Genomic DNA, 13,509 nt, shown 5'->3' with positions numbered 1-13,509 from the left:
TCCAGGCTCAGGGAAATCACGCCCTCGCCACCGCTCCTCACCGAAGGTGATTTATTTAGTGTCAGAACTTTACAGCAACATGTCTGGATATCATTTTAAAAACAAACATGAACAAAAATATATATAATTAGTTACAGTGTTCAAACTTCATAATATAAAAAGGGAGCCGAGTTCTGCGTGGACAGTTCACATGTTTGTCTGTTGAAAGAGCCGAGTCAGTGTTTGCTCTTCTTCGCCTTCTTGTGGGAGCGATGTGGTGACCGTGACTTCGATTTGCGGGACTTCTGGTTTGGAGATGGTGATCGGGAGCGTTTGGACGACTTGGGAGACCTCGTCCTCCTAAATAAGCAGAACATGTAAGAAGCTGCAGACCCAGCACATTTCTTGCTACAAAGTGACTGCACTTGCTTTAAGGGAGAGATGCTCCTCGACTTCCGAGGCTGATCACCGGTCCGCCTTCTGTCCCCGTCGTTTCGTTTGCTTCTTTCTTTATTCCTCCTGTCGTCTTTTGGCCTTTCTTTGGACTTTGATTTCTCATTCTTGTCTTCATCTTTTTGAAACTCCTGTAACAGACAGAGGAACATTTATTTAGCGTCTGAACGTGTGACGACAACACAAACATCGAGGGGGAAAAGGAGCTCATTTGAGTAAAATCTGATCAGAAGCTCTGTGTCGGCATTGCTGACTTTAGAGTGCAACATGCGGGTTATTAACCCTTTAAAGTGAGGACGGGTCCAGCTGTGGGAGGAAGAAGTGATCCATCAGCCCACCTTCTGTAGCAGCTTGTTTCTGTAGTGCTCCACTTCTTTCATTATGGTCAATCCAGACTTCTTCTGCCTTTTGCCGGATTCCAGCTCATCTTGGAACTTCATAACTTTTACCTGTGTGGGACACATTTAATCAGCTCTACACGTCTATAAACACGCTAATATTGTGATGAATGAGAAGTCAGTCCAACCCATTGGGCTTATTTAGTGGGAAAAAAAACCCAAAATCAATAAATTTTGTTCTAATTTTCTAAAAATGTCCTTTTGGATCAAAGAGGGAAAACAATTTAATCACTTATTGAGTGTTTACAGATCTTACTGAGCTGTTTCAACTGAATGATCGACAGGGAAACAGGGGAAAGTACTTTATATCTAAAAAGGTAAGTTCAACTGAGAGTGGGGGCAAAAGATCTGTTGTTCCCAGTCAGCTGGGTCTAAAATCTGGAGCAAATACAAGCAACATGGAAGGGTTGTGAAAGGGAAACATGCAGTCTGGATGGAGCCCTGAAAATATAAAACGCACAACAAAAGAAATGGGAATAAACGGGAATCATCGTTTGGGAAGAAATTTGAGGGAAATGGGACCGAAAACAAGGTTACATCAGGCTAAAGGGAGGCAGTCATGGACTGTGGATTATTGGATGAGAACAATATTCACTGATGAATCACCGATCTGCTTTGGACAAGGAGATGATCTTTGGGTTGTTTAAATAAAGATGGCTGCCTGAAGAAAACAAGCAAATCTCCAGAATCACTGATGACACGGGGTTTATTTCAGGTAAAGGACCGTTTACCTCTACAGTAACAGGACGAGTGGACTTTGAAACGTTCAGGATGATGAGGCATCTTGCCACAGAGCAAAGAGCGCTCAAACCTTTCAGGAACACGTGACCTCTCCCAAAGCAAACACTCACCTCCACCTCCCTCAGCCGTTTCCTTTTGCTCTCAGACATTTGAAAACTTCTGAGCGAGCTCTGGAAAACTGCACTGTCATAGTTTGGCGAGCTGCACGAGTCGGCACTGCTGTCACTCTCCGAGTCTTCATCCTCTTCTTGTGAGTTGCAGCTGTTGCCGGGGAGGAAAGGAAGCATACGAGTTGCTACCTGGTCATACTCTGTTCTTCTGAGAAATGAAGCCAGCCACTTCGGCCTTACCTAATGTTTACTTCCTCCTCACCGTCCGGCTCCCCCACAGCGTCCCACTTGGACTCCGTTTTGGCTGAGAAAGGAAGGAGAACAATAAGCTGGATCGGTTATGTAGCACATTATGTATTTCATTATCATATCTTAAAGATTTTACTATCAGATATTTTCCTAACAGAGCACTTCGTTCCCAAACTGCAGGTTTACTTGAGGTTCCCAGAGTTTCTAAAAGTAGAATGGGAGGCAGAGCCTTCAGTTATCAGGCCCCTGGCTTATTTTTTATAAAGCTTATAGTTAGGGATGGCTCAGGTGATCCTGAAACATCCCATAGTTAAGCTGCTATAGGCCCAGCCTGCTGGGGGAGCTCATCTGTCACACCTTTCCTCTCTTTACTCTCTTTTTCCCCCGTTTAATTTCTCAAATGATATTATGTACATGTGACATTATTGTGGTCATTAACTCGTGTTTCCCTGTTCCAACAGGTATCCTTTGAATGGTGTTACAGTGGGTTTTTCCCCTCTTTTCTGTCCTCTCAAACCCCAGCTGGTGGAGGCGGATGGCCACCCTTCCTGGTTCTGGTTCTGCCAGAGGTTTCTTCCTGTTCAAAGGGAGTCGTTCCTCTCCACAGTCGCCTCAGGCACGCTCAGGACGGGAGATTGGACTGAAGACAAGTTTCGGTGCAATCTGTTGGTTTCCTTAGCTAGGGAATTGTTTTTGAATTGGCTCTATATGAATGAACTGGATTATTTTGTAAATAATTATGATTACAATGAATTGAATTCCAATTGGCTTGAATTGGACTTTATTATTTAAGTGCCTTGAGATGACATTTGTTGTAATTTGGCGCTATATAAATAAAACTGAATTGAATAGAATTGAATTATGTCGGGTCTTACCTTGAGAAAATCTCCCAGTTCCACTGGTCTTCTCCCATTTGGACAAAGGCACTCCAGAGAGGGCGGCGTTGCTCTCATCTACTGTTTAAACCAAAGAGAAACCCGGGTCAGAACCACCGTAGGTCATTAAGTAAATAACTGAGACACGACAAGAACAATCAAGACTTTCAGAGCGCGAACCGAGGCGCTCAGAAGGGTGTGAATCACCGAGTGGATTTAAGATGCCGACAACAGCGACGTGAAACAGTGGACTTAAGTTTGAGGGTTGTGATCGATGCAGTACGCCGAGGACTCACAGGGCATTCCGTCGATGTCGTCGATGGCAACGCCGAGAGGAACGCCGTCTATATCATCAACGGGGACTCCATCCAGGGGGTCCCAGCCCATGGGGCAGCCGTCTATGTCATCCACAGGAGCTCTGCCCAAAGGTAGGCCATCTATAAGGGCGCCGTCCATGGGTGCACCGTCCAGCTCGCAGGAAGCCTCCTGAAAGCAGAAAGAGTCATTCGGTTCGGTCGTGCTGCTAAAGAGGCAGTGATGTCTGCAGTGAAGAGATAAGCTCACCTTCGCAGCCTCTGCCGCCTCCTCTCCTGGTTTGGCAAAGCCCAGAAAGATATTTTGAAGGAGGATTAGATAAGGCTGTGGATATATGGCCCAGTCCTCCCACGCTCTAAAACAAATCATCACCTTTTGCTGGAGAGAAAGAAAAAAACAAAACAAAAAAACGCTTGTTTTTCTTTCTTTTGTCTTTTTGTGGGGGAAAATCAGTGACATGATTACCTTAAACTGTTCGGCCTGCAGCCGGGCTTGTATGTTTTTGTGCGCTGCGTTAAGGTCTCCGAATATCTGCGGTAACTTTGTTTCAAAACTGAAAAGACAGAAACATCTTAAGACCGTCGGAAGGGACAGAAATGAAAAGGAATCAGAGCCGAAGGTGCGTTAAGGGGAAGTCTCTTACTATTTACGATAATAGGATGCACCGGCGACTTTGGCAGATGAGTTGTGCAGGATATCCGACACAAGATACAATCTAGAAATCTGTGAGATTGAGGACAAAACGTTTAGATATGTTATAATACATATAACTTTGAATTTATGTCGATAAAGACAAAGAGGCAACCAGCCTTGGTCTGTAGGGGCGTTTGGAGCAATGAGAAGGAGTCAGCGATGTGCCCCACGACTTCTTCTGCTGCGTCTGCACGGTCGAGACAGAACAGCATGGCGTTGGCGACATCTTCTCTGCCGGGAGCGAGCTCTTTGAGAAGCGTCTCCAGTCTCTGTTTGTGCCTGAGTGGCGTTCACAGAACAGAACATTTAGTTAGAAGAAAGGTACCACCAGCAATAAAGCGTGCGAGTAAAATCAGCTGGAAAGACTCACTCAGCTCTGAGCTGCCCTTTCTTCACCTCCTCTTCCAGGGACACCTCGTCCTCCACCTCCTCGTCGTCTTCACCCGTCTCAGAGTAGTTGTTTAGGATGGGCGGCCGCCATAACGAGCCTCCTCGGAACAGCCGGAAATCAGCCGTCCTCCACTCTGTCGGGGACTCTCCCTGCGGGGAAATACATTAACCAGGTAACTGCTAACCCAGCGAGCAGCGAGTCAAAGGGTTTAACGTCGCAGCTTCTGCAGCACAAACGTACCTGGAGGATGGAGAACAGTTTCCAACGATAGTACACATGGTCTTGACTTTTGTTATCGAAAAGGAACCTGAAGAAAAACGGATGATGAGAAAGATGAGCGTCCGTGTTGAGATGGAGGACCGACCGTCTGCGGCACACCTACCTGTAATCTGGATTGCTTTTCTCCTTGTTCATTATAATGGCTTCAAACATGGGTCCTTCACGCACCACAAACTCTATCATTCTGTGAATGAGGAACAATAGGTTCCTGCGGAGAGAGAAGGGGATATCAGAGCAGGCTTCGCGTCTTCACTCACAGTGCACACTCATCTCTCTGTAAGTTACATCATCAGATCTCTGGCGCCTCTTCAAAGTCAACTAGTGGCCTATGAAAACTCTCGTCTGACTGTCAAATCGTGTTTATTTGACCCTACGCATAAACCATTCACAATTTAAAAAAATGTCTCTTAAGATGACCGTGCACATGGCGTCCCAGAGTGCAACACTGCAAAGCCGACACCCTCTAAACGGGACAATAAGCCAGAATATTTGATCGCTGCTGGGTCAACGCGACCATAAAGTAACAATATTCACTCAGGAAAACTGACCTGGTCGTGCTCCAATCCAAAGTTTAGAAGTAATCATTTAGTTTTCAAACTTAAAGAAATTCAAGACACCAAACTTGCGTGAGAATTCAGAGGCCATGCTTCATTACGGCCCTGTCGGACGCGCCTTTAACTGCGATGGTTTTCTATTTTCAGACAAATTATTGGAACAGGACAGTTTCAGCACATAATAACAAGCCAGCAGCTGTGTGACATTTCCGTGGAAAGACACCTAGGATCGGGGCTTCATGCCTGAAACCTGTCTAAACTAAAGCCCTCCTCATGCATCATGGTGTCAGATGTGCCGCTGCGCTTACACCCTGAAAAAAAACTCACTGATGACATCATCTGACTGGGGGTTAATGTCAAATCTATCTGCCTTCTAGCTGTATCGGTCTGCAGTGTCTCAGCCAACCCGCGGGGAAGCCCAGCACTCAAAGACGTTGGTACAAATGACAGTCCTAAACCTCTTAGAATAACACTGCCTGGGTGGTAGAAACAGGATGAGATACTCCACGCTCTAAAGCTGGTGTTCAGCGTGTATATAAGCGCATTAAACCTTCTTTCTCCTGCCTCAAAGAGTAAGCATGGACAAAAGATCAGTGCACCTCAGCCTCTGTCCTATGACACTTGTATCATGACAGCTGGTCAGTCGTAGTAAGAAGAGTGTGTGTACCTTTCGGTTGGGATAACCACTTTGACTACGGCTTCGGACAGAGTCTGTTTGTGAAGTCAAATCAAATAGTGAAAATATTAAAAAGTGAGAACTTGTACAGATGAAACACTGCAGGATACATACAGCATAGAAAACGACTATAGCATTCATAGTCAGTGAACTGGGGGAGGGGAACACAGATTTAGTACTCCAGTACAAAAAAAAAAAAAAAGAAGAAAAAAAAAATCTACAAAAGCTAAACTACAAAATGAAAAAACAAACAAACGTTTCTATTAACAGTTTCTACACACAGACACAGCATCCCCGGCATCAAGTCAAATGGCACTGCACTGCAGGACAGACCAGTAAACAGGCATCAACATAATAACACGATCCACACTTATTTGAACTAAATTTGAATTTTTTTTCAACCAGCTGGAGCTTAAAACGAATGTTTCTCGATTCAACAGAAAAGTCTCTAAAGGAGGTAAAAGTTCTCTAGCATCAGCATCTAAATGCAGTTTAACACCCACGACTCGGACATGTGACCTTACCTTGTCCAGCTCGGCCTTGGACATGCCCAGCGGCTTGGTGAAGTCATTGCGGAAGCGATCCCTGGGCTGAGCGTTAAAAGGAAGGCCGGAGGGGGGCGGCGGCGCGGCTCTCACCCCGACCGGCGTGTACAGAGGCTGAGGTGGAATGCGGGCTGGTTTGCCCCATCCCAGCTTCATCTCAAAGCCCATAATTACTTTCCCTGCAAACGCAAAACAAAAGCCGGTCTGGAACACGAAGATAACGCTGTAGTGGCTGTGAGATTAAACCCAAACCGTGTGCAGAAGTCAGTGTTACCATCAAGGGCAGCCATGGCTCTTTCCGCATCTTTGCGCGTCATGAAAGCCACGAAGGCTCGGTTGGAGGTCCTGCAGCGCTCCTCGTCTGTTCGGGGCCACATGATCTTCACGCTGGCCAGGGGGCCGTATTTACAGAACTCTCTGCAGAGCATCTCTTCGTTCATCTGGAAGAACACAAGAGAAGGTGAGCGATGCACAGCTGCACCGCGCTCCACCCAACCGAGTCGGCCTCCTCCTTTACCTTTGGGCTGATGCAGTTGATGTAGAGGTTGGTGGTGACCGGCACCGTCAGGTCGTCGTACAACACTGCAGGACCAGACAAGATGGTGTTTAGCTGGTAGCTTAGCAAACCATTTGACCAATAAAGTGTTGATACTGAGGTTTTACTTGATCGCCCTGATAATGGTATGTCCAGCTCTCCCAAAGCTCCGCCTTCCCCGCCTCCTCCAGGGTCACTTTTCTTCCTCTTATGCCTTTCCTCGCGCTCCTCTTGGATTCTGCATTTATTTTTTTCACAGAGAAACAGGCTCACGTGGACAACAGGTCACACTGAAACACGGTACTGTGCATATCTACTCATAGACTTACAGCTTAAGTTCCTCTTTGAACAGTTCGAGGTTGCTCTTCTTTTTTTCGTCTGCCTTTTTCTTAAACGCCTGTTCGCCCAACACAGAGAAATTCATTTTCAACGACTGATTGCACGATTCGGTTGGGAGCAGCATTTAGAGAGGAGTAAACGCTCCTGTTCGCAGACATCAGAGCACAAACTCACAGACTTCTTGCTTTCAGCGGTTGCTGGTGGGGAGACATGCTGAGGCACGGGGACGAACTTGGTCGCAGGTCGATACAGCTTACTTTTCTTGACCTCTGCCGCTTCCTCCTCTGAAACAAAGAAAACAAACCAACGCCGACCTTTCAATTCATTCCTTCCTGCTGGTGCAAACTGAACCTCGTCCGTCTGCCTGTGGGCAGGACAACCGAACAGATCGCTCGTAGTTCCAAGAACAATTAAGTCTACGTCTTTATTATGCGTTTCCAATTAAAGGGATAGTTCGCCTCTTTTGACATGAGGCTGTATGAAATCCCATATTAGCAACATCATTTATGAACATTTTCTTACCCCCTGCTGCGTCCTGTGAGCCGAGTTCCAGCCTCGTTTTGGCGTTGACGAAGGTAGTCCGGCTAGTTGGCTGGGGCTTAAAAAATAAAGTGTTTTGCTTCTCAAAACAATATGCGTTCAAAAGAGTAATACATTTGCATCACAAAATCGTTCTCCAGGAAAAAGTCAGACCTCACAATCGCTTGGCCCTATTTTCTCTCCCTTCGTATCACTGCCTGCTGTGCAGACCGAAGTGCAGACCGAGCAGTCCCCTGCTTCCGAGCAGCAAACACTGTAACAGGCGCGGCTGTCGGCAGGCGGCAGCACGCAGTGATACGAAGGGAGAGAAAATAGGGCCAAGCGATTGTGAGGTCTGACTCTTTCCTGGAGAACGATTTTGTGATGCAAATGTATTACTCTTTTGAACACATATTGTTTTGAGAAGCAAAACGCTTTATTTTTTAAACCCCAGCCAACTAGCCGGACTACCTTCGTCAACGCCAAAACGAGGGTGGAACTCAGCTCACAGGACGCAGCAGGGGGTAAGAAAATTTAATAAATGATATTGCTAATATGGGAGGTCATACAGCTTCATTTCAAAAGAGGCGAACTATCCCTTTAAGCTTTAAGTTACTCAGAAGTCTACCTGCTAAATAAAAGTCCTCCGAGTCAAAAAGGTGTTTTATTAAACCATTCAGAAGAGGTGGATCCAGATTTTAATACCAACTCTTCATTTGACATCCAATGAAGGAAAAAGGAGGACGATACATGTGATAAGATCTAAACATTTCTTTGGAAATTTGGTGGGGTTTTTTGTTTTTTTTATTCGAACAGGGACAGTTTTGTACATCAAATAGCTCATTTTCATCCGCAGAGGCCCTCGAGTCTTCGCTGCTCACCTTTTGTTGCATTCACAATTCCCCCGTGGACAAAAGTCTTCACTCGGCTTTTCTCGCTGGACTCAAAGGATGCCACGAACTCTTCAAAAACCTCTGCTGCCTTCTCTTCCTCCTACAGTGTCGTACGGAAACATAAAATTTAGGTATTTCCATTATTCAAATAATCCAGTGCCTGCTGATCATTTGATGCAGATCTGCACAGAGAACGTATGCTCATATATCTCAGACTTTCATACCTTTTTCTTTAGCTTTTCTTTTTCTTTTTTTGTGAGCGATTTGATCGGAGTGGCTGGTTTTCCCTTTTTATCGGCCATTCTCGAACTGCAAGGACAAACGATAGATAATATGAAGCAAAAAAAACAAGCTTAAAAATGCTTTTCAGCAGCAATCGGAGGTCAAATATTTGTGCCATTTTTACTCTCTAGGTTGTGTGCATTTATAACCCTTTTTCAGTTCTGATCTAGTACCAGAATCTATGTTGAGATCCTTAGAAAAGGGAGCGGTCCTCACTAATCTCTGATCTACGAAGCCCTTCACTTGTTTCTCATCTCACAGATATTCGCAGCACATGTTCGCTACCATCACACAGCAATTAGCACATCGGGGGTTCAGTGTCTTGTCATAACGCTGACAAAGGATAATCTGGGTATTGAACCGCCAACCCTCCGACTGGAAGACGACCAGCTGAGCGACAGCCGTCCCACATTACGTTGAACAGCATCTCATTGAGATTCTGAAGGAACAGCCTGAAGAAAAACTTGGCCTTGGGCAGCGTTGGGCCTTCCGACGGGACAACGATTCAAAAACCTTCAGCCAAAGTCGTCAATAGAGTCCAGATCATAATGAGAAAACAGGGGTCCTAAATCCCACGTGTGCAAATCATTTGATGCATGGTATATTTTTGGGAAAACATAGAAAAGGTTATAGTTAATCAATTAAATCTCTAAAACAACTTAGGTCACATATAATTTCTATCCAGAAAACAACTTAATACAAATTGGGTATGAATATCTTAATCCATCACAGTCAGGGTCCTGAGTTAATGATGCTTCTGAGGATAAGTCATGTCCTCTGGGGAAGAAGACATGAGCACTGCTGGCTGAAAGGTTAATCAGCACACATCTGTTTTCTATTTAACAGCTTCCTCATTTTGTGCTCCTGCGTGGATCCCATCTTTAATCGGATAACAAAAATAGGCAATGCTTGAGTTAAATTTGCGACAGGAACCGACAAAAGCGATAATTTGGCACATTTGAAAATCACAAAGCAAAAATCAGGTGGTCCTCTCAGCTTCACTGCGAACTGCTGAGACCAGCCAAGGATGCTAACACAAATTGTATCCCGTAGCTTTCTAACCCTCCACATATATACACCCATCCACTGCCATGCTCAGAATATTTTAGTCTGTTTGCACCACAAACTGTTTTACAAACCCTCACCCTGTTTAACAGGCCCTGGCTGGACGTTAGCCATCACTTCACCGAGCTAACATTAGCTAACCTTAATGCTTAGCTTAGCTACCTACGAGTTAAATGGCAAGCTAGCTTTAGCATTTATGCGAATAATGCTGCACACAGGGCACATTTTAACACGAACAATGATCCAAATAACGCAGTTATTTTGCATCCTGACGTGTATCACAATCATTACCATCTGCTTGCTAACCATACATTTCCAACACAGATGAATACAAACTCACTTAGCTAGCTAACGTTGCTCCTCTACAACGCCACAATGCACCGACTGAGAAGGCAGGAAATGATCAAACCACACTACATGCATGCAGATCCATACCTTAATCAAAAATGTATGCGTGTTATGTTATTGCGTCACCATTTTGGTAGCGACGGGCAAATGTTTTCTGTCACAACGAGCTACCGGGATGCAAGAAGGTATCCGACTGGTGCTCCTCGGAGTGGGCAGGACGCCTGCTCGGTCTGCGCGTCATTTAATGGGTCTGTCTCCCGTCAACGTGCGCATGAATGAGGGAGACTCACTCTCTTTAAAGAAGGAAATCCGAGATTTTAATGCCGATTTCAACTCTTCATCTGCTTCCAAACACAGCTGCTTTCCTCCACGTCATGTTTGTTGTAGTCACTTGATGATGGTGGTGAGGGGAGGCTGTCTGAGATGTGTCCCCTCCGACCTTTCCTAAAGTTTGTGTCCTCTGAGGCTTATTTACACAGCATGGATGATAATTTAATCTTATATTAATTAGATAAAGGGCTCATTTGATTGAAGTGAAATAAAATAACCAGTTTTGACCTATAGTCCATTATAGCTGATGTTTATTCTCCATTTTTACTTATAGCTGATGTTTATTCTCTATTTTTATTCTATGCTATTTGCTTGTTTTTCCTTTAATTGTATTATATAATATTATATATTTTATACTGTACGCTGTTGCAACACAATAATTTCCCAAATTGGGATGAATAATGTATCTATCTATCTATCTATCTATCTATCTATCTATCTATCTATCTATCTATCTATCTATCTATCTATCTATCTATCTATCTATCTATCTATCTATAAAAGACAAGCTTTATGCATCATCTAACACATGAACAGCTGGTTCATGAGCCAAATAGTTTTTCCAAGTAGTGTGATGCTGCTTGTCCGCTGGGACTGAGTTGGTAGGGAAATCAGGGACATGGCAGGGTATTTCTGATGTCCCACAAAGATGCATTAGTTGAATTAATTGCAGCCGTACACATGTAATGATACAGTAAAAGCTCTAAAGTGGAGTAAAATACACAGAACTATCCTGCTTTGTCCATTTCAGAGTGGATTTCAGTGGCAAAGACACAAAAATAACTTGCCTAATCAAGTTAATGTTTAAATGACATTGCTGCAGCTTTTTATTGACAACATTTAACTCGAGTCGAGCTGGCTGGAGAAGCACTTACAGGCCCGTAGAGCTGCTTATGTCTGCAGGTGTGTTTGTTCCAAGGGTTTGTCCAAAACTGGTGATGGGTGCTGGACTGATCAGAGAAAATTAAATATACCTGGACACAAACTTGCTTTGATAAGTAGAAATAAAATATCTTAACTGAAGATTCTTGCTTTTTAAAAATTGTTAACAAAACCATTGTTAGTTTTTGCATTTTTTCACATGAAATGGTGAAAAAAGTGACAAAACATTTACAGTTACCTTACTTAAGCTCCTCTGGCTTCTGTGACAGCTTGAACTCTTTGAAGCACATCTTCTTATTAAAAACAATATTCTTCATCAATCAGGTTCCAACTTTTTTTGTGTAGCAGCTGGCGGATCATCTTTATAGGAAGATACCTTTTTTTTTTCTATTTCCACCATACATTTTTAATTGCATTGAGATATGAACTGTTTTCTGGTCGTGTCATTGAGACGACGTGTTTCCTCTTTATTGAAGAACATTTGAACTGCCAGGACTCTCTTGTTTTATTCTGTTTAGGTGTAAGTGATGGTTTATCTCAGGCTTTTCTAGAAGTCCCATGTCCCTCAGACAGATTCCTAAAGTCTGGTTACAAACACAGACTCCTCTTTCTGCCCAATTGGTTTTCATCTCATTGGTGCATGTTACTTTGAGGGTTCTGTCCTGATGCTTTGACATATATGTTTCCCTTTTACAACCCTCACATTTTGCTTGTACTTGCTTAGAAAATGTGGACACAGCTGACCGGGAGCAACAAGCATCTTTTGCCACACTTCCAGTTAAGAGCTCTAATCACCTTTTCCATTGTTTCCACTGACAGCTCTCTTGTAGGGGTCCTGTTTTCTGCCAGCTAGGTGCAACAGCTCCTTAAACTCTCTTTTTAACTGCACACTCATTTGCATATTTACACTTGTGCAGGTATTTGTTTTTCAAATGCAATTTACAATGTGATTCCATAATGATTCCCTTTTACTTCAGCTAGAAAAAGAAAATCCAAAATTTGGTCTTTTGTTATCAAATTGAAAATATAAACTCCACATGAGATGACGCTATGCTTTCTGCCAGGGGTTATATAGTAGGTGGGTATTTCTATGTGTAAAAAGGCGTAAAAGCCTAAAATGGCCACCATACCCTCCTCATCATTGCCATCACTACCAGCACCAGCAGCACCACCTCACAAGCCCATCCCCTAGCGTCCGTCCCGGGAATGCACCCTGCATGCGCATGGGCGGAGAGACTGCCGCTGTGCGCCGTTATTATTGTAAGAGAAATTTATTTTTTACGAAAATGGCGACTGGTCAGGGAGGTGTGGGAGCTGTCGCCGCTCTGCAAAGTCACCATTGCCCCAGCGGACCTCACTGGAGCCCGGGCATCAACCAGTACCAGCACCACCAGCAGCACCTGACGGCCCGCAGCCTGGACCGGGCTCTGGAGGATGCCGCGTGCTCCGGGATCCTGAACCTGAGCGGCAGGAAGCTGAGGGAGTACCCGGGGATGAGCTACGATCTGACCGACACGACACAAGCAGGTGGGTTGCCGTGCGTGTGAGATGGGTTCACAGAGATATGTGCGCGGAGTGAGGCGCTGATGAAGGCAGCACGGCTTCTTTTGTGGATAGGGGCGCAGTAGCGCGTGAGTGTGTTTAAAGGGATGAGGCGGCCACCGGACTGACTTCTGAAAGTGCATCACATCCTGGCTGTAATCACTGTCCTCCGTGGCTCACATTACGCCACTTTACTGCACAAAGGGGCTCGGCTGCTGTTGTGTGGCTGTTTTTGGTCGAACTGCTTTCAGTAACCTCCCGGGAGACGCGTGAAGGAGACGGCAGGCGCACCCAGGCAGGCGCTGTGCACGGCGAGCCGCACTGGATGTGGCTCGGGAGTAGCTGGAGCACGACATGAATGAACGTTTAGGCCATTTATAAATGTATATTCGCGGTGAGCGCGGCAGATCGCACATACTACATGCTGTTTTTGTTTTTTTCCTTCTCATTTTCGGCAGACAAAAGATGCAGGATGATCACAGCCTCACCCCCTGGCCGCGCGCCTGGGTGTATATA

General features: G+C 44.9%; 2 protein-coding genes across 6 annotated transcripts in view; one reads left to right on the top strand and one right to left on the bottom strand.

Annotated features, from left to right (window-relative positions):
- Nucleotides 1-7: 7 nt before the first annotated feature.
- LOC142402222 (U2 snRNP-associated SURP motif-containing protein) lies at nt 8-10,546 on the bottom strand. 4 transcript variants are annotated; one of them, XM_075487791.1, is made up of 24 exons: nt 10,327-10,543; nt 8,769-8,853; nt 8,533-8,644; nt 7,307-7,416; nt 7,123-7,190; nt 6,922-7,031; nt 6,776-6,840; nt 6,533-6,698; nt 6,238-6,437; nt 5,705-5,748; nt 4,587-4,691; nt 4,445-4,511; nt 4,184-4,353; nt 3,930-4,092; nt 3,764-3,843; nt 3,586-3,673; nt 3,370-3,498; nt 3,102-3,291; nt 2,806-2,886; nt 1,922-1,985; nt 1,682-1,832; nt 771-881; nt 409-563; nt 8-339 (listed from the first exon to the last, which is right to left on the bottom strand). In XM_075487791.1, exons 2-24 carry the CDS (start codon nt 8,844-8,846, stop codon nt 216-218), a joined length of 2,631 nt encoding a protein of 876 aa, XP_075343906.1. In that variant the 5' UTR covers nt 8,847-8,853; nt 10,327-10,543; the 3' UTR covers nt 8-215. The 4 variants fall into 4 exon arrangements, with proteins under 4 accessions (XP_075343906.1, XP_075343902.1, XP_075343903.1 ...); XM_075487787.1 differs by having other exon boundaries at nt 6,776-7,031; nt 10,327-10,546; XM_075487788.1 differs by having other exon boundaries at nt 6,776-7,031; nt 10,366-10,546.
- Nucleotides 10,547-12,650: 2,104 nt separating this feature from the next.
- lrch2 (leucine-rich repeats and calponin homology (CH) domain containing 2) overlaps nt 12,651-13,509 on the top strand; it is a 37,305-nt gene continuing 36,446 nt past the window's right edge. For both annotated transcript variants that reach the window (XM_075487786.1, XM_075487785.1), the window contains exon 1: nt 12,651-12,978. In XM_075487786.1, the coding sequence (XP_075343901.1) occupies nt 12,669-12,978 (310 nt within the window). In that variant the 5' untranslated portion in view covers nt 12,651-12,668. The remainder of the gene's footprint in view (nt 12,979-13,509) is intronic.

The sequence above is a fragment of the Odontesthes bonariensis genome, chromosome 16, assembly GCF_027942865.1.
Source record: "Odontesthes bonariensis isolate fOdoBon6 chromosome 16, fOdoBon6.hap1, whole genome shotgun sequence".
In the NCBI taxonomy this organism is placed as follows: Eukaryota; Metazoa; Chordata; class Actinopteri; order Atheriniformes; family Atherinopsidae; genus Odontesthes; species Odontesthes bonariensis.
This window is presented reverse-complemented; position numbering and strand designations above follow the sequence as displayed.